The 24,471-nt window shown below is 39.4% G+C and overlaps 1 protein-coding gene across 7 annotated transcripts in view; it reads left to right on the plus strand.

The window, feature by feature from the left end:
- The first annotated feature begins 2,596 nt into the window (after window positions 1–2,596).
- npas2 (neuronal PAS domain protein 2) overlaps window positions 2,597–24,471 on the plus strand; it is a 37,166-nt gene continuing 15,291 nt past the window's right edge. For 3 of the 7 annotated variants that reach the window (XM_035665924.1, XM_035665925.1, XM_035665928.1), the window contains exons 1-2: window positions 17,744–18,174; window positions 23,794–23,992. In XM_035665924.1, coding sequence (XP_035521817.1) covers window positions 23,937–23,992 — 56 coding nt within the window. In that variant the 5' untranslated portion in view covers window positions 17,744–18,174; window positions 23,794–23,936. The other 4 variants (XM_035665921.1, XM_035665926.1, XM_035665922.1 and 1 more) reach the window with 3 other exon arrangements.

Genomic DNA, 24,471 nt, shown 5'->3' on the forward strand with positions numbered 1-24,471 from the left:
GATCTCAAATTCATAAAAGTTTGTTTTTATTTGCTTTTTTTATTCTAGACACCTTAAGTTTCTGTCTCAAGAGTAAAAACATTTAAAAGGGGTGATTCTGACCATAATTCACCTGATTGTGCAACAAATCCCACGTATTTCCCATACATGTATAGACATATTCAAACATTTACATTTAAATATTCAAATCTGAAAACTTGCCCGAACCCAAAAAGGCATTTGTTTGTTTCTTCTTCTCAAAATGTGAATGGAAATTCAGACTTATTGAAAATCCTGTATCTTCTCCACTTGTACAGCGGGAACAACTGCAGGACTAAACACCCATTAAAGGAACTAAATGTGACTGTATAACCCTAAAAGGTACGCCGTATCATTGCTGTCTACACAAAGTCAGTCAAACATTCTTCAGGCATTACACACACACACACACACACTCTCTCTCACACTCACTCACACACACACACTCTCACTCTCTCTCACACACACACACACACTCTCACTCTCTCACACACACACACACACACACTCTCACTCACACACACACACACACACACACACACACAATGGTTTCCCAGGTGTTTGAAGTTATAAACAGCATGTCTTGTTTTTTTGGAGCCAGATATGTTTGTCTGTATGTTTCCCTGTAGCTTTACATAAAAGCTGTAAGTGTTTACTCTACGTGTGTATGTAAGTGTGCGTGGACAGACCGACCACTGAGACTGAACCGAACGACCGTTAAAGTCACCTGGCTTGAAAACCGCCGCTCCTGCCAAAAAACTGCTCTCGCTGTGAAATGGAATGTGACAAACCAACAAATCTGTGCACTTTCCCATAAAGCAATGCCAACACCGTTAACTGCCACAAGAACAGAACTACTATGCAAGACAGCTGGACGCCTTTTACAGATATGGGTACTGAGTCGGGTATATGGAGGCCACGTATGCAGAGAAACACGACAGCAATGTGTTATGAAATTCCCCCTTTATGTATTTAATTATGCTCCGACTAATTAGAGACCAGGTTGACAGGTTTCCTCAGCTTCTCCCTGAAATATATCAGCACATCAAACACATTTAAGAAAATCTGCACATTTTTTCAAGTCAAACTCTCGTATGTTGCTGTGGGCAAAATTAAGACTTGTTTATTGTTGATGCGATAATCTCGGTGACATATATAGACACACTATTCCTGGTTAATTATATTTGTGGTGTCATAAGAATTGGAAATGCTCTTGAGGGTTTAACAGTCACAGTGCAGTACACCTCCACCACTATTACACTTTTATTATACTTATCTGCAGCTTGTCAGGCACACCTAGCTAAGTAAACTAAGTGAATCTAACTTTGGTGAAGGTTGTAGTTTTTGTTGAAGCTGTGAAGTGCTTTAATATTTAATCTAACTCCAGTGATGTATTTGTTTTAATGCAATATGCAATAAAAAATAGCTTTTTTTTATTTTAATGTATGTTTGTATTTTGTATGCTACTGGATGCTTGAATTTCCCTCGGGATAAATAAAGTATCTATCTATCTATCTATCTATGGCCCTTTTAATTTAGAGGAACACTTTGAAAAATTTAAAACATTTAAAAATAACTTAATTACTTCTTTGGATGGTAAAAGATTGATTTAATCTTGAAGAGGCACTACACTGATTTTACATGTCAAAGACAGTTTTGGGGAATACGGACTACTGTCTGACTACACGATAAGACATGACGAGCTTTAGCCTCGTTAAATTGGAGTACACTGAGGGAGGAATTACATATACTCAAATACTGCAGTTCTGAGGTGCTTTGCCTGAATATTACCATTTTATGCCAGTTTTGACACATTACTGCATTTTTACTTCACTGAAATTATTGCATTGCTCCATTATTATTGCATTGCTCCATTATTATTGCATTGCTCCATTAGTTACTTTACAGATTTACATTTGCATTACCAATATACTCATATATAAAGTAAAAAATGCTCCACTTCTACCACACAACATCAACATGCTACTTATATTATGCACTTATATAATATAACACTCACAGGGGTACGCATGGATTTCTACGTGTAATGGAGTTTTTCCACATTGTGGTGTTGCAACTTGATTTATTAATGGTCTGCATTGCACTGATTGACCTAAGGGTGGCGCTAGCGCGTGTGCTGATTTATTTGGATTATGTGTGAAAAACTTTGGGGACTGATGCATCTCACCACTGCACTTGTCTTTACATTATCAGGATTTCTACTCTGATCAGTACATGAAGACCAACATGCGATGATCTGCTCTAAAATGGCCTCAGAAAGCATGACTCAGAGAGCAAAAGGCATGACTCACAAATCACAGCGAGTCATTGTATATAAGAACCACATCCACTGCTTTTATAACCTGTTGATACTTTATATGAGAATAAAAAAGGCTTTTTAAAACATCTTTGGATACATATTCTTCATTTACTATTCATTTAAAGGGCAGTTTTAGAGCCCTGTCACCACCAATGCACACACACACACACACACACACACAACTTTATTTAGTATATAGTCCAGTGGGCGGGACTCTGAGTGTGGACGCACTCCGGCTGCAGAAAACTCTCCATTCAGCGTTCATCTGTGTGTGTGTGCGGACGGGACGCGTTGAGACCAGCGCTCAGTCAGACGAGAAGGTAAATGTGAGGTGTGTGTGTGTGTGTGTGTGGGCTGGATCAGGATCTCCCCCTCAACAGGCTGTAACCCCAATAACACCCGCATTCATCATTTCCAGACTGAGTCGGCGGTGCTGTTTCATCTGTGGGCAACTTTTGTGGAATATAGCACGTCGGGGTTTTTGTTGTTGCTGGTGGTTAAAGCCCCTGTGCCTCCGTCTGGGGTTGGTCGGACCCTTATTCCACAGAATAAGGTAAGTCTCCAGCTTTGTGTTGTCGGTGTTAATGGCTCCGTTGTTGCAGATCTAGCTTAACGGTAGCTTTAAAAAAAAAAAAGAAAGAAAAGAAAGAAACTCTTTAACACGAATGAAAGGAAAACTCTTAGTTTGTTCATACAGTTTTCTCTTTCTTCAAGCTTACTTAGCTCAATTTGCTTTATAACATTTAAAGCTGCTGTGCAAAAATACATCTTTTTTTCACACTAGCTAATACATGGAGGCAGCTTCTTCATGCTTTAGTTCGCCTAAAACACCATTTACACGACTGTTAACTCGCTATAACGTTTGAATCCGTTTTTAGTTACGAGCATCTCTGTAACTGGAGTGTATTTTAAGAGAAGCTCTGGTCTTAACACCGTGTGGAGTGGTGTGACATTAACTGGCACTTAAATGACCCCACTAATGAAGTGCTGGTGAAATACAACTAATAAAGTTTTTGCATGTGTTGACTCAGCTACCTGGAAACCAGTGTGTGTTTTGGGCTCACACAGCCACATTATTACAAATGGAAAATAAAACACATTTTATGAGTTGAGCAGCATGAAATATAAGCCTAAAGGAGTGTGGATTAAATGTAACAGGGCAATGCAGAATGTGTTGCCTAAGACAAGAGGCAAATAGGCTCCTCCATAAATTAGTGAGAGCCACTGGATTATGTGATTGGGCAAAGTACCAAATTCACAGGACATCCACTTTGATGCCAAGTCATGGCAACTGTGTCACTTTGTGGAGGGACCGGATGGAAAAAGAAAGAGAAAAAGATGTGGGAGTTAAAAGGAGCCAGGTTCCTGTTCATGTCAGTGTTCAATTGTCAAATGGTTATTCTGCATCTTCGTCCAAATACTCATGTTGAGGCTTGAGCCATTTTGCCGGCTTGCTGCGTCAGTGCCGAGGTTGGCCCAGCAGACATGAATAGTGATGAGGATGTGTGCTGACAGCTGAGTGGGACAGGATGGGCTGTTCCATGACTGACTGAACTGGGGTGTTCACTGCACCATATGCTCCTTTTTACATCATGCTGCCAAACATTTGGCCCAGCCTCATGACTCATGCTATGTGCTTCTCCCTTAAGATCATTTCTTTAGTCCTGAGACTAAATCCGACGGTCTTGATTTTACATTGTGGGCTAGATAAATTGGTGTCTTCCATTTTGGTGTATGGTCTGCCCCTGAAACTGAGGTCATGAGTCAATTATGACGCTTATTCTTTCTGTACTATGGCTGCTCCCTGACCGCTAGCTCCCTCACTTTATGGAAAGTCTCCCATAATTATGAGGTACAAATGAAGGATGAATGAGTGAATAAACTAAATGTATTGTTTTAACAATCCATGTTAACTCATAGTGCCATTTTCTATAAATAAACTGTCTTAATCCCATAAACCTAAGAGTAGACACAACAACCAGTGGCATGCAGCTAGAAAATTAACCAATCAATCAGCCCCACAGTCCAGTCCAGAAGTCCATAATCTCAATGTGCTCACACTGTATTTCTAGTGTCATCGTTACATTCGTTGATGAGCAGAGTAAGCATGTACCACCTGGGTCAGTTGTTTTGCCATCTTGTCGGTATGTTAGCCTGTGCTGTCGCTGTGGTTGTCTGAGTTTTATGTTAACCTAGAAACTCACTCAGAAGAATGGTTTGAGTGAATCGGGTTGTAGGGTTTAACAGGTCATAGTGCCGTCCACCTGATGCATGGACTGTCATGGGGTCAAGTACATAGATGGAGGGGGAAACCCAAGGCACTGTCCTGGTGCCACACAGCAATCCTGACAGTTAATGTAGATATAAAGGGGTAATGTTTCAGGGGGAAGTTCTGGTAATCGTTGTTTAAATGAATGAGTTTTATGTTATTGCAGTAGGCAATAAGATTATATAATCAATATACTTTATATTTAAGCATTCTCATTATTATAAGACACTATGACACACCATACATCTAATATAATCTCATCTGCAAGCTCATCTTTTCAAAGGCTTTCACAAATATGACTCATATCATAATTTTAAGAAACGTTTTCATAACTGTGACTTATGATCCTATAATTATACTATTACTTATTACTGTGACTTAGCATTTCACACCTATGAAAGCCTTGCCCGATACTCACTAGTATCATTAATCTCTTGGACAATTTTTGTCCTTTTCTCCCTTTATCCCTTCTTCTTGGCCATTTGCTTTCTTCCCGTCCTTGTTTTTCATTTCTCCAATTCTTTACTGCCTTTATTATCAGTTTTACAACACTGTATTTCACCTTTAGGAGTAAACTGAGAAATAGGCCTTATGGAGATTCCCTTTTCAGAGACTTGACTTCAAAACTGTGATCATTGGTATTCTGCTTTTGCTTAAGCAGTGCTGTGTCTGGGTTTTTGTGTCTCTTTGCTGAAACTATGCTGTGGTGAAGGTTAGTTAACTGATGACACACAGCCTCGTCTCTGATGTTACAGAGCATGTTGTGGGGAAAGTAGGTTACTGGGCCATGTCCTGCAAGCTTAAACTGAACACTAGTCTGAATATTGCTAGAGCTGCTTAGTGTGACTGGGCATGCACAAATGGTGTAGGTCTGTGCAACAGCAAAGGGTTCATTTCTACCTTCTGTCTCTTTAAGAAAACAGAGCAGCGCTCCACATAGAATGAATGTTGGATGTACAACCCATGTTGATACATCTCAAACACACATGAAATGGAGTGAAATCTGACAACAGGTTGACTAACGTCACAGGTAGCAAATGACTACGCCCTACTTAACTTAAACATCAGTGAGCTTATCCTTTTGTGTGTGAGCAGGCCGTTTTTAGTATTTGAATTGTAAATGTACATTTTATTTACTCACACTGACATTAATGTTTTAGAAATTAAAATGTTATGTTGATTTTTAGGGCAAGAATTTGGCAACAAGATACGTAACACAATACATGGGTTATGATTCAATATGTTGCGCTACTGAACAGTATCCATTTGTATTTATCACAGTGACACCCAACATCATAAACCTCAGTTTACGCTTACAACACTGTTGCCTAGTGGTTGGGGGTTTAAACACAAAAACCAAATTGTTAAATTTCTTTGAGAATTGATCCAATAGCACAAAACAAAATACCACAATATGATATTTTTTCGATATTTTCTTACACTCCTAGTTGATGTTGCTAAAGCTGAAGAGGCATGTAGCTAAGTGCTGTAGTGTCTTTGAGGAAGTCCAAGAAATGACTCTAGAAAATATTCAAACCTTTGGAATCATGGTCCAAGAGTTAGTTTAATATTATATGGATACTCTCATGTGACTACTGCATGGGTGCCTTTGTACTTCCTTTCAGCGTGGCACCTACAGACTGTATGGATGTATTGTTTATCACACTTTGCTATAACAAGTGTCTTTCATATAGCTCAATTTAAAATTGTATTCTGCAGAAAACTGCAGGCATAAAAAAAAACAATGTGAAAACTTTCTTATCCAGGTTAGTTCCTCGGAGATCAGTCCCGTACACGAGACATACCTGACCTAAACATCAGAGGCATGCTTAATTAGACAGAGCACCAGTGAAAACATTTCAGGTAAAATAGAAAAAGCTGAGAGAGATGGGAAACAGACACTCTGACTTTATTAGGCAGGCATCTAAAGTATTTGTAATTTCCATCAAAACCAGACTTCCTTGCCCCATAACAGCCTATAACAATAGTTTCTGATTTTTCAAGTGTTTTGAATGTCCTCAGTCCTACTTTTTAGAGACAATGTCTTTCCTGCTCAAGTGAAGGTGAGACAAGTTGTGATAATTGTAATGAATAATATTAAATACAAACAGGCACTGGATGTTGAGCAAATCAGAGCAAAAACAATATTCCCAAACACAAATTTCCCAAACAGTTTTGTTATTGTTGTGTCACCATGAAGTTATTTTATTACCTACATGTATGTACCTTTATCTGGAGTATACAGTCAACTGACTACACCATTCAGCCATAACTTTATGACCAACTGGACTTGTGCAGCCCCATACCAACAAACTGTGATGCACTGTGTGTTCTGACCCCTTTCTATCAGAACCAGCATTAACTGTTTCAGCAGTTTGAGCTACAGTAGCTCGTCTGTTGGATCGGACCACACGGGCCAGCCTTCACCCGCAAGCCACCCCCCCCCAACTACGTGCATCAATGAACCTTCGCCACCCATGACCCTGTCTCCGGTTCTTTTCCTTCCTTGGAGCACTTTTGATAGGTACTGACCTCTGCAGACCGGGAACACCCCACAAGAGCTGCAGTTTTAGAGATGCTCTGACCCGGTCGTATATAGATAATCAGTGTAATTCACTTCACCTCAGTCAGACAGTGGTCATTATGTTATGGCTGATTGGTGAATATTAGGTGTTAAATTAATGCAAAAATGACTGTTTGAATGGAGTTAATAACTTCTCACAAATAATCTGTGCTTTGTTCTCTACCCAGAATTATTTTATTAATTTGTAGAGAATATTACATATATACCTAATGCTTATTATTACGTACTCTAGAAAAAGGCTGGTAGCCAACTTACAGTTTGCCCGTACAATGTCTGCAATTTCACAAGAAAAGACAGTGAAACAATGATGAAAGACAGCAACAAACAACTAAAGTGTACAGGCTACATGCATATTAGCAAGAAATTTAGTTTTGGTGCAGACAAATTGATGTTACTCCTCATGCAGACTTTCCTAAAAAACATTTCATTTGTGGTTTTGTCAGCGCCACAATATTCAGCTCAACTGTAAAAATGCGTCTTATAATATAGATAATACATGGCACATTAGAGGAGACTAGGATACAACATTACATGCTTTATTTATTTATGGATTCAATAAATAAGTTTGAGGGGTAACATGAAAGTGAAAACACTGGTTCCAAGATCTTAAAACATAAAACTAAACAATAAAATTCTGACATCAAAAGTCAGATTACCACAAATTAAATAAGAAACACCAACATCAAAACACATAAACAATTTGATGGCTGAAATAAAAATGTAATAAAAAAAATGTCATAAATTTGTGACGGTTTCTTAAATTTGTTGAGTTTATTGAAATTCTTAAGAATTCAACTTTTCTTCCTCACTGGAGAATCTAGAATTTATAAACATGCAGTTATTTTTTGTTTAAGTACTGGACACAAGATGTCTACTTTATTGAAAAGTCTATCCTCAGTGCACAGGAAGTTTCAAGTTTACACAAACTCAAACTGTTTTCAAACTCGCTGTGATGTCTCAAACCATACACACAACATCTTACACTGAGATTGAATGTGAGCACAGAAGAAATTCAGCAGATGATGTATTCTAGTGTCAAACTCTGCACATACATCATTCTGCACAGTGAAGGTCAAAAATGAAGTCACAATAAGAACAGTGGAGGGAGGGCTTTAAATACTAGTAATGTTATATATGAGCTCTGTTGTGTTTTACATCTTATTTTGTGTTTTGTAGATGCTCTGGTATACAAACAAAACCAAAAAAAAAAGTTACTGAATATTAAGTTTCTGTGAATATTTATTATATTGTTTTTACATTCACAAGTATGGTCCAATGTGTTAAAACTCTCTAACCACAGCATTTACAGTATGAAGGAGAAGAAGGACTCTGTGATGTAATGTTGATCAGCTTCGTTGAGTCAAAATTTGTGCAATTGACAAAGCCAACAACATGTTACTTAACAGCACAATGCTCTGCCATCCTTGCTGTAGTCTGTATATTTAGCTCTGGATTATAGGATTGACATTTTTTGAATAGTGAATAGTTGTAGGTATGAGCTAGAAACCTTGTAGAAGCCCTGAGAGAAGTCCAAAGAGACAGACATGTTGATTATTAACATTATAAATATGGACATTAACTTTTGCTCCATATTGTACTGTACTGATTCCTGCCTTGATGAACTTGGTATCATTTGTCTAGTGGAACTACTGTATGTTGCACATGACTCTTGAGACTATGACTGGTATTCATGTCACCCTCTTTAACCTTGTAACTATGACAGACAAAATGTTCAGCTGCAGTTATATAACTGCCTCTACAGACGTCATCGTCCTTGCTGCTGTCGCTGATCTCTTGCTCCAAAGCACACAGTCATTGTCCTCCGTAGCTTCAGGCTCAGATCCACTGGGGCATGATTAAGACATTTAGCTGCTTTTTGAAGAAAAAAAAAGTTCCCTTCTTCCGGCTCTAAGACTTACCACATTATGTGAATTTGTGTTGTCTCTTTTTATTTGTGGCATGACATTAGATAAATATCTGAACATTATGTGTGAAGTCGCTGCAGTACTACACTAGGATAAAAGAAAAGTACGCCAGTGACCTGAAATGTTCTGAGTGGCTTTTAAGGTCTTCATTCAAAAGGGTTGAAGATTTCATCTACATAAATGAGGTTCATTAAGTATCATGTGAAATTAATTCCACCAGTATTTAGGTGCTACACCCTCTGCTGCACACTCATTCATTTTTTTTGAGACCCTGTCTATTTTACGTAGCTGATTCACAGAACAGGTTCGGCTTTTCAGTTTTCTTTCGCGACAAAAGGTCACGTTCAAGAAAAGGGTGTGGCTACACTTTGTATAACAGTTGAAGGGGGGAAAAAAGGGTTTCACAATATGTGTGGGCCCGGCCCCTGTGTGTGACCTAGATGTGATTCAGATCTTCAAGCTCAGGGTGTTGGCTGCATCTGCATTACAACGCGGTTTGTTTTGGTGGAGTAAAATACACAACACGCCAGAAGACCATAAGTGAGCGCTTCAGGTCTGATGCTGAAATGGAAAAGAGCACTCCCAGATGGATTGCTCATTCCTTTGATGTGCAGTGGGTCATCTGCAAGCTGTGATGTCAAGAGCCCAAACCTGATCATCAGAGCAGGGCAGATGTCAGAGCACACACACCTCTGTGATAAATGAGTTTTATTTTCAGGTTGGGTTGAGAAAACGCCAACAAAAACCTGAATTATTAACATTTAGCTAAGATATACTGATGCTTCAACCTGGAAGCTCTGGCATGTACAATACAGTGTACAGCTGTTCTTATTCCCTGGGCATTTAGCATTTTCCTATTGCACTATTTGGAATATCTTGTTTAAGAAAGTGAGATCCTTTTTTTGAAATCTGAAGGAAAAATCTCTTCCTCCGTCCACAGAGGGGTCAGAGGTCAGGGCTTTTACAAAGCTGGAAGCGAATATAAGGGTTTGCTCAAGGACACGTCAGCAGGGTGAATGAATCATGAATCATTATCACAGGCAAGCATGATTCCTACACTCACTACACCAATCTGCTTCCCTGTTAGTATGAGCTGTTATCCTGAATAATGTGTGCACACGATTCCACTCACAGAGATTGTGGTCTTTTTAAGCATCCAAATTAGCTGTATTTCACTGTACTTTAATCAGGCATGAAGCATAAACCGAGTGTGTTAACACCCGGTGAATGTGAAAGCTAGTCATCGTGATTATTTTTTTCCAGACGACAAATGATCCAGCCTTTTATCATTAAAAATGTAGATGTTATTAACCCACTTTCGTAGTCAGGCATCTATTGTGATTATATGTGAACTAATTTCCTCCATTAACAGGCCCTCAGGTGAAAAAAGATGCCATCTAGAGCAGATTTTGTGCTCTGTAGTTCGACTGAAAGGTTGATTACCTTGAGAAAATATGAAAAATTCATGTGTAGCTGTCAATAATGTCTGCTCTTTCAATCTGGGAATGGAAAATATCTATAGTCCTGCACTTTTGGTTTCTGTGGAGTAAAAATTAGAATGAATGGACATTTAGTCATAGTGTAATTCATTATTCAGCTATTTGTTTCCCTGTTTCCTGAAAGAGATGAATGCTTCTTATTACAGGCTGATTTCCTGTCTGAAGAGAAGCCTGAATCTGAAAAGAGAGATTTAACTGTGCTTTCAGGAGGAAGCTTTAGAAATGTGGACAGCAGTGTTTCATAACAAGGAAAATGAAATAGCAATAGATAGGAATGGAGACATAAGGTCATTTTTTCCATGGACTGCTTGTGAAAGGCTACTTCAGTTCACAGTCTGTGCATAAGAGAGTGGCTGGTTGATGTTAATATTCACTGATGAAGGATGATATTCTGTTTCTTTGTGGGACATTGTAAAATAATCATTACCCTTCCACAGTTAGGAATTTTATCAGAGATGTAACCTATGATCTGAGCTTGAGAGCAGTACAAAGAAAGAGCTGCATTGCCCTTTCCACCCATGCCCTAGAATGGTGACCCACATATTTGCTCACACACTGCCTTAGGTAATTGCATCTTTCCCTGAGCAGCAGCAGACAATAACAGGCCTGGAATCATTTGGTGATCCATTTTGAATTGTTGAAAGAATATGATTGTGAAGAAATTTGAGAGTAGAACTACCTGGTGAATAGATGTTTGTTTTATTGGTCTGCTCTCTCACTGAAATGCTGCGGCCACCCATAGTGAGTCTGTGCTGTGTGGTGAATGTGTAATTACAAGGCACTTTGGGTGAAGTATCACCAAAATCACTGACAAATGTTTTTGTATAAGCAGACAAAGAGAGCAAGTGAATTAAACCTACATCAAATGTACAGTCAGACTGAACAGGCTTGAGCTCACCGCACACTAAACATTATAGGAATAATTAATCTTTTATTAGTTATTAAGTTTTATTAATTGGGTCAATAAAATGTCTCTAAAGTGTCTGATTCATAAAGATGGAAAAATACTAATTTACTTAAATGATCAACTGATTATTCAAAAAGCCATTTTTTTAATCAACTAATTGATTAGAATTTCAGCATAAAAAATGTAAAAGTAACAACATTGAGGTCAGCTACGTAGGTGCAGTTATAAAGAACATGGGGAATGGACATGTGCTTTTTCCTGAGTGCACAGCAGGTGAGGATGTGTTAAACTGCACTGTGACAGGATTGTCCAGCGGGTAGAGCTCAGTGAGTGCAAGGGTTCAGCTGTTGCCCACGGGAGGATTAGTGCGAATCTGCTGTTTGGTAGAGACGTGGGAAAGCACTGCTGAGGAGGGGCATGATGATTTGTTCTCTACCGACCAGGGCCTTTTTTCCATTGGGTACTCAATGGAAGAAAATGCTGTTATGGGCGAGAATGCCCTAAATAGTCCCTTCTGTGATTTTTTCCAGTGTCCTTGCTCTGCTCTGCTATTGGATAAGGTCTCAAGTTGTAGCCAGTGCTGCTCCCATCTATACTGAATTACATGGCGCAAAATGTCCTTGACCCGAACATTGTGTAACTGCAACCCAGCCAACAGTGAGAATGGACTCAAGAATGCTTATGTAAAAAAAAATGAGACACCATTTCCTGTAATAAGGTGCTTTTCTTCAGTTGCTGCAAGAAGAACATCTGCTGCTGATGTGATGCTGTTATCTTTCTGGGGATATATCACGGGTTTGAAGCATTCATCAGCAATGTCAGTCTTTCCACTTTTTCATGACGTTATTATTGTCAGTCATCTCAAATAAGGCTTTAGTTACATACCTAACCTACACAAGGCCTATTAGATTGTAAACTGTGAGTTATGGTACTTATTCTTCTTTATATTTTCAGACCTCCCTGCTGCATTTCATGTCTTTAGGATTTCCCCTTTTATTAATGTAATTTTAGACATTCTTTATATGAGATATTATTTGAAGGCCCAGTGTGTAGGATTTAGTGGCAGCTAGCGGTGAAGTTGCTGATTGCAACTACCACTGGCGTCTGTATTTGACAACCTGGGAATGAGAACAGGCCGTGCAGTGCGTAGGAGAAGCTACGGTGGCTGCATAAGGCCCTAATGTCTACTGCCAGTGTTTGCTTTGTCCATTCTGGGCAACCCACAACATCTGTAGATATAAAGTGCTTATTCTAAGGTAACGAAAACACAGTGATTTTTATTTTCAGGTGATTATACACTAATGAAAACATACCTATGAATTAAATTCCATTTCTGCCAATACATCCTCCTAAATGTTACACATTGGACCTTTAAAAGATAAACAGGGGGTGCGTTGGTAGCTCACCTGGTAGAGGTTCGGATCTGACCTGTGGCCCTTTGCTGTGTGTCATCCTGTCTCTCTCTCTCCCTTCCCCTTTCCTGTCCATCCTGAGCCGTCCTTTCCAATAAAGACAAAACATAAACAGGGAATTATTACTTCAAAGCTGCAACAATAAATCAGCTCTTTAACCCATCATTTGGTCCAGCAATAAATCCTGTATCACTGCTGTGTACAGTGTTTTGCTATAATGAGGAATCAAAGCATACAGTGAGAAATGTTGCCTGCCACTTTATTAATATTCATTAGACTAACAAATCGTTTTATGTTGTAAGTATGTCTGAAAAATATTCTAGACCTGAAGAAAATGGAAACCGGCGGCTTTATGGACATATCTGTCTTGGTTGGGGGAAAGTAGACACCACACATTGTTACCATGGGAACACAGAGCGAACAGCAGTGCCACAGTCTAATTAATGACAGTCAGTGCTTCAGCAGAGGGACACGATGACATCATCAATACCGGTATCACAGATGTAGCCACAGGGAATATATCATAATGTCTGAGTGATTATGAAACTGATCCAGTGTGTCACAGACGTAAAGGCAAGCAGTGGGGCCAAAGGTATAGGATGTAAAGCACCCAACACTGAGCATTTATAATGTAGTGAGGCCTGATTATGAGCACTAAATGTCATCTCATCATCCAATAGCATGACCTACATAAAAGAGCAGAACTAATCTCTATGTAGGCGGATGGTGAATAATGCAGTAAAATGTGGGAGATCTTTATGAATCTTAGATGTCTCACACTTGTTGGTCGCTGGCATAGCAACGATTTAGTTCAGAATGAGTCTATATCATCTCTCTCGCTATTGTTCACTTGCTTATCATTGTTTTGATGCTGTACTTTGTATACCGAGTAGTGTGCAAGTTATATAACTGAGTACATGAGACAGATTTTATTTTTTGAACCTCTCTTAAGTCTTAACTAATCAGTTGACTTATTTGTTTGTTATGTTATATGTAACATAACAACAACAAATGGCAGCAGTTCCATCTAAGATGAGATATTTCTGTTCACTAACAAGACTTAGACTAAGCATCGAGCATAGATAAAAACCACAATCAAAAGATGCTTTCCTTTTCTCGTACCTTTAGTATCCTTTCTAAAGCAATCACAGAGGGTCTACTACCTGTATCAAATATCTTGTGAGAATTAAAGTGTATTATTATCACATTTGTCAGTCTTGTAAACCTTTAAAATTCTTAAATCTGTATCTGTAGTTTTAAATCTGCATTTTGTCTCCAGATAGAGTCAAAGGAGACACGTTTAAGAATGACTTCTCACTGATAATGTTCTTCCTGTCTGTACTGTTCTGTTAGCGTAAGAATACTTGGCTATTTGACAGCTCAATCAATTTTGCAGTGAGTTCTGGTTGGATCTTGTTATTGCCACGTTTAGACATGGATTTTTAGTTATCAAAACACAAGGGAGTGTACTGCAATGTTGGAGGAGTGAATGAAAACATTAAACTTCGCAAATACGGGTTTACATTACAAAAAATACGAATTCGCTTGTATGTTTTAATGTAAGTAAAGAAAAGTCTGTGGTTGCTTTCAAATCTGATTTACTCGGCAGGGCAGCTAGCAAATCTAAATAAATGCAGGTACAAAGAATACCTCATACAAAAACTCACACTTACTATTATTTATTTATTCTCAACATTTAACTCTGCAAGCTTCCATATGAGGCCCTAAACATGGACACAACTGAGTGCTGCTTGCTGACAGTAGCAAAAGTGTTACTAGTAACACATTAGACAGTTGTTGCAGGCGCACTGACACATGCATGGGCAGTCATTTCATACTTTTTGTGTATTCCCTAGGGCAGCAACACCATTTCAGGTGATTGAATGGAATAGTCTTGGTTTACACTGGCTGACAGCATTGTGTCTTTGTCTGGGTTGAGTAAGTCACCCCTACCATATAACTGATGTTTGATTTTTGCCAACAATTTCCTAATTTGGTAGGGTACAGTAACAATAAGTGCATCATTCTTGTTGTTTTGTGTCTTACTCCAATTTTTTTCTTGTGGTCACTTGGTGTTTACTGGTGGTCGGCTGCAATATGTAAGCAGCTGCACTGTATGTGCTGCAGCCTAATTGGCTACATTTCCACAACACCTATAAGTTACCATAGTTACTGACAAATGTATAATTGCAGCCCTACCTCCCTACTTTCTTCCAGCCACCTGACTTTATGTCATTCGAACATGAGAGAAACCAGAGCAACCAGTGTGATCGCACAGTGGGAGCTCCATGCAGAAAGGGAATTGAATGTGGCCAATGTAGTGGGGGGGGGCCCTCAGTGGTGCCTGGTGGCTCCTGCTGTGTGTGGTCTGGATAAACTGTAGTCAGATTTACCGGATGTAGACTGTGGGTATAAGCCTGCCATTTGCAGCGTATTTCATTTACGCGTTCTCCTCCCCATCCGCTATCTGGAGCAAGTTAACAAGTTAACCACAAGTTAAGAGGTAACAAACAAATCAGAGCGTTTTTTCCCCCTGTACCTCCTCTCCAGCGCTGTGAAGAGGTTCAGGCTGAGCAAGACCAGATAAACTGTAATACAGCTTAGAGGTTTTAACCAATACACAGCATTGTGTACCCCATGTGATTTACTATGGTTTTGTTCAAACATAATCAATAGTATATTTTTATTTTAGTTGCGTGGTTAAAGGTTCAGCAGACATCCTACTTGACCCACCATCACTTTAATGTATGTTGTGTGCAGGACTTGGGTCATAGACTGTTTGCAAGAGATGCCTCAAAACTCTGTACCTGTTGTGGAGCAGCCACAGTGAGGAGCGGCGAGCCAGTGGACAAAGACGCAGTCATTCAGTTGATGAAGGAGGTATAAGTCAGTGGGGGACCAAAGAGACTGGCTGTGCTGCTGTGGCTCCATGTCTCACAAGCTGGTTAGAATGGCATCATACTGGTACTGGCACATCCAATCTGGACTGCTACAACAGTTGCAGTCTGGGAAAGTGTGATTCATTACATGAAGATGGCCGTCGAGACAAGTGGTCTGCAAATATAGCATGCTACAACTCTGTCAGGCTCATTGAGATAAACAGAAGCAGAGATCTGGTTGGCTTTGACTTTGAAATCACGTACCCACAGACCATTTTGTCTTTTAAAAGCAATGTTGGAAAAAGCTATTAAACACATCAACAAGAAGAATTTGTGTCCCTTGTGCAGCTCAACTATACACACAGTATTTTTTGTTATATTACATCTTATAACTTGTATTGCGTGTGCTTGAAAGGGATAGACTATTTCAATCTTTAAAATGATTTGCTGAAACCATTGTAAGAACCAGCACAAGCCAGCACTCGTCCCCTGCATTATGAGCAGCTCCATTTGTCTAATTGGGAACATTCACTTAAGATTGTCAATCAGTTCTGTTGTGCTCTGTTGTCTGTCGTCTTGACTCACATGACAACTGGCCTTTATCACAAGACCGTTTATCATTAGGGAAACTCTTGTTCGAAACCTGAACATCCAGTATTTAAAGGAAAGGACGATGACAGGTTATGTAAGAGATGGCAGCATCGGAGTAAGAGCTATACATGTATCTTCTAACACACAGAACGGCACTAAGGCTGAGTGTAAATGTCAGAGACCCTGACAGAAGTAAACGTTTCTTATCAGAAGTCTGTGAGACATCACTAAGTCAACATGGCTCAGAGGAAAAACTTTCCAAAACTAAAAAATGCTTCTGTTCAGATTTTATTGTTTATTCAACAAAAACACAAGATCACATCCAGGTTTCAAAACCAACCTCAACCAAAACCAACCTCTACTTATTGAAAATCAGTTATCACAGCCGAATGACATTCAGGACTCGTCTATAGTTGTCGACTGCACAGTTATATGAAGTGTGGAATGATTGACATACTGATGATTGTGACAATCAAACACTGATATTGTTGTTGCAGCGTCTAACGTTTCACCTCCTCCTTAATATCTGAAACTAGTGTCTTTAAGTAAACAGGTTGTCTTAAAAGCTCACTTACAGATGTTTTTGTCGTTTTAAAAGTTTTAAAACACCTGGACATAGGTGTGCATCTGCAGCCATTGGCGTGATCCTTTGACAGAAGCGAAAACAGTTGGAGCCGGTCCATTACGAGCCCTTGAAATTAGTCATGCAGACTACTGACCCACATTTGAGACTTCAGCTGAGGGAAAGGCAACCAGGAAGTTGTGGGGGAAAAAAACAAAACATAGGAAGTGGGGAAGTACTTGAGGGGAGAAACAAAAGCCTTCAGCTTCTTGTTTTTCTCATGGATTTCAGTGTCATCTTTTTTGTACGGCCTAGGTTCTTTTTTCCAGACTTAAATGAGTGGGTTTTATATATTTATAAACAGGGTCAGACAGGCTAATCTCCTCTGTCTTGCTGGCAGGGAGGAGACACCATTTACCCTCACCTCCTCTAACTGCCTTCTTACTGTGAAGTTACACAGAGGGGCCAGTCCTGATCAATCAATGTACACTTTTCTCTCTTTTTTTTTCTCTTTCTGGATAAATGTGAGCCCAGCCTGATAGATTAAAGGCTGCTTGTCATGCCTCCATGGCCAAGTGGTATTAGGCTCCACTTCATACGCTACCATTCACAAATCCACACCCCTCTGCAAACACACACACCACTTATATATTGTCTTTTAGGGCTCCAAATGACATTTAGTGGGGTGCTGTTATGCATTAAGCACGTGTTAAAGATTACTCCCCCCCCCCCCCTCCTCCTCTCCCCCTCCCGGCCACTACAGGTTTCTTTCGGTTGTGTTGCACAGCCGACTGCTTATGCTGCCGAGGTTAGCCGAGTATTGAGCTACCAGCTGACCTACTTTCTCTCAGCCACTCGGTCCTGTTTACAAGCCCCTGCCAGCGGAGGATGTGGAGTACAGTGCGTGGAAAACAGACGAACACAGCCCGCGACTGGCGAATATAGCACGGATTGGGGCATTTTGGTCGTGTGTCGGTGATAAATTAGGACTGCCAGAGTCGCAGACGGCGCACCGGCGATTAATAAGAGCACGTTATTAACTTAAGGCGTTGTTATGCAATGTAACGCTTTCAGCGGCTGGTCAGTCGGACGCTGGTAGTTGCGCTCAGCTGCTACGCTGTAGTTGTTGTTTTTTGTATATAAAAACATGACTACATTGATTGGAGTTCAGTGTGGATCTTTATTTCTGCTGGAGTCTCGTTGTCAAGGTACGTGAGATTTAATTTAAGCTTTTTCTTTTTCCGTCACTCCTGACAGACGAGCGCAAAATGTTGTCACAGCGCCGCTCCACTGTTCACAGCGTCAAAGTTCATAGAAGTGGCCTGTTTCCAAATGAAAGCAGAGGTGGTCGACCGCTTTTTTTCCCTTCTTCTTAAACACTGTTTTGTACGAGAGGCAGACAGTGTAGGCTGGATGTGTATGTGCTGTCATGTACAGGGAGTCTGTATTGGCAACGTTACGTATACAGAGCGCTCTTGAACGCTGCTTACATGTTTTCAGCTCTCAGTCATCAAGTGCCCTGGTTACAAGGTTGAAATGACCTATCCCCCCCAACGTTGTATTACTGCTGAAGACATTCATATACACTGAAGGGATTCTCGTCATATTATCCTCAAACACGTCAGATAGCAAAATGTTAAATGTCACAGGAAAAGAAATCATTAAATCATTTCTCAGCGGGCTTAGGTCAGGCTGATGTTACCCAACCTGGCAGCTTTAAGTCTACTGGAGTTCACATTTCTCTGACTAACCCCACTGTTTTCTTGCTCAGGAGGCACTTCGGGCTTCTCCACGCATTTGCATGGCTTACTTTGAGAGAGAGAGAGATTTCCTTTGTGTGACCCAGGGATGAAGTGTGCAGAATTACTCATTTACCATGTACATACTGGGGAAGTTAAAGGGTCACCGAGTGCACTCATTGGACTTCCCTCTGGTTTTCATTTGTAGGTGTGTAACCAGTACAAGTGCTTCCTGTTTCCTTAAGCTTCACTCACAGCAGAAATGAGACTTGTTTTCAAATTTAGCAACGGATCAAAATGTTATTAGAACATCAATTGATTTTACAAGCATTTTGAATCAGTTTTTATGTTTACACTTTAGACTGTACATATGGACTAATATGTCGATTTAACCAAAGGTCCAGCAGATGCATTTGTCATCACATAGATGTTGGATATTGTTATGGTTGTCAGTTTAATTATAATACCTATCTTATGGGGAAATGGAATGAGTTCCAGGTAATTCTGTACAAATGTTATTTTGGATTATAAGCTAAAGCAACCAGACCTACATACATGTTAAAACAAACCATTCCAGATTGACTGAAACTAAGCTTTTCCAGGCCCAGTTAATGTTTACCTGACAGCTTGAGCTGTCGGCTCAAAACCAGATGCAGGTGGAGGTGGTCAGGCAATGTAAACTTTTACACAAGCAGACAGTAGCAGGCACTGCTCCAGACTCTACGGCTGGATTAGCAAGTGGCTTAAATTCATCTATCAGCACAGGAGCAACAAAAACACTGTGAGCTCTTTGGCTGCAATACCATAGTATTTTGGAGTCATGTGCAAGATAAACGCTGTGGATAAAGTCCTCTCTTCTGCAGCACATAATGGTTGGATTCATTGTGGTATGCCAGGGAATATATTTTTGGTAGTACTTCATAAATAATAACTAACGGCTGCGTAAATTATTGCTTTTTAATTATTCATCGAGGGGCAAATACAGTCAACAACAATAAAGTGACAATAAGTATTTATTTCACTGTGAGCTGCTAGTCTGGGGACTTTATTGCCCAGATTTTTGCTCATGTTTGGTCCAGCACCTGATTTGTTTGTGTTTTTGATGTCTTTGTTTTATACTTGTGTGTCATTACAGCTAAATATTGCTTTGCTTTTTCAGTATGTACGTAAAATAGGTCTTAAATCGCATTCATTAATGGTCTTGAAAAGGTCTTAAAAAGTCTTAAATTTAACCTGTTCACAGTTTGTGGACGCCTTGGACACCAGACAAATCCAGCTGCTTCCTCATACTGATGCAAAAATCCAGTATTGCCATAAAGCTGTCCTGCTCTTTGATTTGCAGCATTGCTTATAACAGCCTAATATGCTCAGAGTTATTAAAGGGCTGGCTACCACAGTATCAGCGGTATGGTAAAATCTCTGACCATGGACACATTATTTAGTCTCGCCCTAATAAAAACTCTCCAGTTGAATTATTTGTCTTTCTAGATGCAAGGTAATTGTGCAAGTCTTACTTCTAATTTGTGAGTTGTAGAAGAAATGAATGGCATGCTAATTACACAGCTCTTGTCTTGTCTTGTGACGATACTGTGCGTGAGATCTTAAAACTCAGCATGGACATAAAATCAAATGACAGCTACAGTTTGTGCATGCCATCTTCAAAAATGTTACTTATATCTATAAATCACGTCAGAAAACCATTCCAGCTCCAATCCTGACGTGCTGAAGCTGACAGGCTTGTCAGACACACCCATCACTGATGTCAAACAAGTATTTTGTCTTTGAGAGCTACAGGGAAATATCTGCTGTCAACATCTGTGCTCCGACCATCTACACGCCATCATCATTGTAAAGTTACTGATGGCATCAAATACAACCAGTTTCTTATCAATGCTTTCTCATTAAAGCAATCATTGGTTTTCAGTGGTGGTTTAAAATCTGCTGGGTGTTTAGGAAAGCATCTCTGGGTGCAGACTTTCATTATGCTAGTGCTTCAGGAAACCTTGTGAGTACAGTGAAATTAAATTTACAAATGGTCAGTATCATGTCCTATCCCAAGCTATAGGGTGAGGTGTGAGGTTCAGGTGTTTTTCTTCCATTAAACTTTAAAATGAAACCTCCGCTCTTTCAACGCTGTTATTCTACCGTCCCTCTTTGGGAGGTTATGTGCAATAAGGAGGCTATTCCTCCTTCACATAACCTCCCTTTATATAGCCTGTTGACATACTGTTTGGTCACAAACTTGAACTTCAGTTTACTGACTCGAGTGTCGTGAGTTCAAGTTGCTAGTCAAAGGATTTAAATACCCGATGGCACGGGTGTAACTAGACTATGGTGTTTTTTAGCTGTTAACCTTGCAAGGTGTGGTTTAACCTCAATACATTGCAGGCTGATATGTGAGGTGTCATTTTACACAGCTTGGCAAAGTTAAAGTTGCATAAAGCGGTTATTGTTGCACCTAAAGTTGCATATTTTTTAGTTAATATAAAAGTAGGTTAAATTAATTGATTGGTATTTACTGATTAGCCTTATGTTGCATATATCACAACTCATGCTGTAACACTGTTGGGTTATAACTGCTACTACTGTTATGTTTCTAATTAAGGATTAGTTAGTTTCCCTCAGCTAATGTTTTTTTTTGCTGAACATGAAAAGTATGTCAAGCTCAATTTGGGAAACATTAAAATTGTAATAGCCCAATTGAATAATAGCTTGAATTTTCTGTAACGATTCAGTCGTCTGTAGTTCAGCGTCCTGTGCTCTGCTTGCAAGGTTTCTCCCTGCTGCTTTTCCTGCCCTATTTTCTCATGCGTCCGTGTGGGCAGGGGAGGAAAGGAGTAAATATCGGTTTGTTTACATTAATTAAGACTCTAATTGAAAGGTGTTTCAATTAGCTTGCACTGAAAAATAATTCCTACCTTCTTTGAACTCGGTAAAGGGTTGGCAGCATTACATCATTGAGGGAGTGTGAGATTATAGAAGATATGGATAGCTCAGGCTTATTGTTAGCATATAACACATTTACATTTTTTTTGTAAGGAGGTAAAGACTGTGTTCATGGTTCAAAGTTGCTGACTTGCAGTAGGAGATGGGATGTGAAACTGGGCCTCCTGTTTTTTAAGTCAAATACTTGTATGTCCATCGAATGCTACTTCCTGCTAAAGTAAGTCACTATTGCAAATTAGATGAACATAATGTATTGAGGACATGGTTGCTCTATCCCCCGGTGGTTGTCTTTGGCAAAATCAACACTTGCTGCTTTTGATTTTTGAAGGAATGTCTCATCAGATTTGATTTTGGTGTGTAAAATGTGAACCAATATATGCACAATATGCAGTTTATCGGGGGGATTTTACTGTGAAGCAGTTACATAAAGCATTGACAGTACAGAGCTTGTGATAAGCATGAGTGATATACTTATAGCTTAACAGTGGTCTCCTTTCAACTCATATTGACTGTATAATGTGAGAGGTATTCTTCAGTTTTCAAATTTTATATATAAGGATTTTAAATCACATTATATTATATGACATGATTTCAGAAATGATGCAAATGTTTATTGAGACTTAAGATGAAGTAAACATATATTACACATATGTTTTTGCCATTACAACAATCTAGTGACAAAAATGTATTCTTTATAATAAAATATGCATTGACTGACATTCTTAGCAGCTACATGGGGAAAAATATAACATGGTTTTTCAGCAAGACATTGCTGTTTAGTCATCGCCATCCACCCATCCATTAGCTATTCTCGCATATCCTTCAGGGTCGCGAGTGGGGGGTGGGGCTGGAGCTGATCACAGCTGACATTTGGCGAGAGGCGGGATACACCCTGGACAGGTTGCCCGTCAATCACAGGGCTGACACATAGAGACAGACAACCATTGACGCCCATCCACAAATTTACATTTTTATAAGTCACACAGTGTTGAGTGTGAGCAAGTGGTCTGCAGCATGGCGGTGACGTGGTGCTCAAAGAGCAGCTACATACAGTTGTATGTTCGCACACACTATGAGAAGAAAGAAACAGGAGTTGATGGGAAATTTTGTTCCTATTCCTTTCATGAAATCTCTCCATTCCAGGATTAGATTATTACAAAAGGGTATAAGACTGGTTAGTTTAAAGTGCAGGATGCGGACATTCAAGGTTTTTGTTTTGAGTAGTTAATTAAAAAGGGTAGCACCACACCACTCTTAAATTTCCATGAAAGTATTCCCCCTCTGACGATGGGTCTCATCTTAATTGAAAATGATGAAAAATGCAATAACTAGTAGTTTCCCCTGAGGCTTTTTATGTGCATCACTCTCTCTGTGTACATGCGGAATAAAGACAAGCCCACAAAAACACTGACGGCTGCCTAAATTCACATTACCCACCAACTGTAATAATAACTTGGACATAATTGATACATAATGTCAAATATTTCCTGACCACAAAACCACAAATTAATTTAATCAAGGTTAAAGGAAAGTAGTGTGTGTATAGTTTTCCTACTGGAAAAGAATTACTCGTTGTTATTGTGACTATTTCAGTCCGAGATGATGTATGTTCTGTTAACCACATAAAGAAAAAAACAAGTGAAGTGTAGAATATATGCAGACTATTTATTAATATCTGTAATTGACTACAGGCATTATTTGTGTCTTTAGAGCTAGTCAAGGCTCCAGTCTGTGAGTTTGGTTTCTAATAGAGGTGTCTGCTCCATGTTGTTTAAGCTTGCCTTATGCAGAGGCTGTGAAGAAGGTGGCTGTTTTACACTCTCTTTTTTTTATGCTGGGTTATCAAAAGAGGTTTCTGCTTCAGACATTTTTCTAGGTCAGGGAAGCTCCTCCTGTGCAAAAACACTTCTTTAGTGATGAAGTACTGTACGCAGATAGTAACTGTTAATGCACTGTACATTGTATTATTAATGGTTATCCAGCAAAACGCATTTGGTTCTTAAAGTTAAAAAAAAACAGACTTTACAGACGAGTGGAGGATCTTCCTGGATTTTTGTTAAGGCAGCTCCACCTTATATTAACACGAATTTAAAAAAAAAACCTCTTTCAGGATGTTGCAATCAGTTCTGTCTGTTTTCACAGGATTTGGCGTTTCGTTGGAGGATTCGAGGAGGCGGCGGGCAGCTGGTCCGCGATAGATTTTTCCAAAAGAGTGTTCGAACGAGGTCAGCGCGGATGGGACTTATAAGACTTCAGAAAGGGCCTGGTTGGGAAAGGGAGTGAGTATGGACAACCTTTCTGACTTCGGTGGCCCCTGTCCATCCACCCACAGGGAATGGGAGTGAGTATCAAAACATGTTCACTTCACTTTGTGATATTTATTGTATTTGTGCTCCATATACAGTATTTTATACCTACACATTCTCTATTGTGCAAGTAGTTTTTCAGCATTTGAATTATTCATAACAAATATGTTGCATTAAAGGGCGAAAGGGTGCATTGGAGACCCCCTTTACTCTGCTCTAACATGCATCTCATATCCTGGATGTAGTCCAGTTATGAAATGGGCAGTGAAGTATTCAGCATGGGTATTTAACAGTTTCCTTCATGGATTGTTAGAATTAATGGACAAAACGAGTGTTTAAAAGAAGACAAAAGTTTTAAATTCATCTGTACCCTCTTAAATTTAATTGGACATAGCTGCACTATATGGTAAAAAAAAATCATATTGGAATGGGCGTTTTTGAATCACAATGTAAATTTTTTCACTGAAAAATACAATAAAATGCAAAACAGTTGTTGGGGTCTGTACCAAACAAA

The sequence above is a fragment of the Morone saxatilis genome, unplaced genomic scaffold, assembly GCF_004916995.1.
Source record: "Morone saxatilis isolate NCDOM2014 unplaced genomic scaffold, NCSU_SB_2.0 Contig20, whole genome shotgun sequence".
Taxonomy (NCBI): Eukaryota; Metazoa; Chordata; class Actinopteri; family Moronidae; genus Morone; species Morone saxatilis.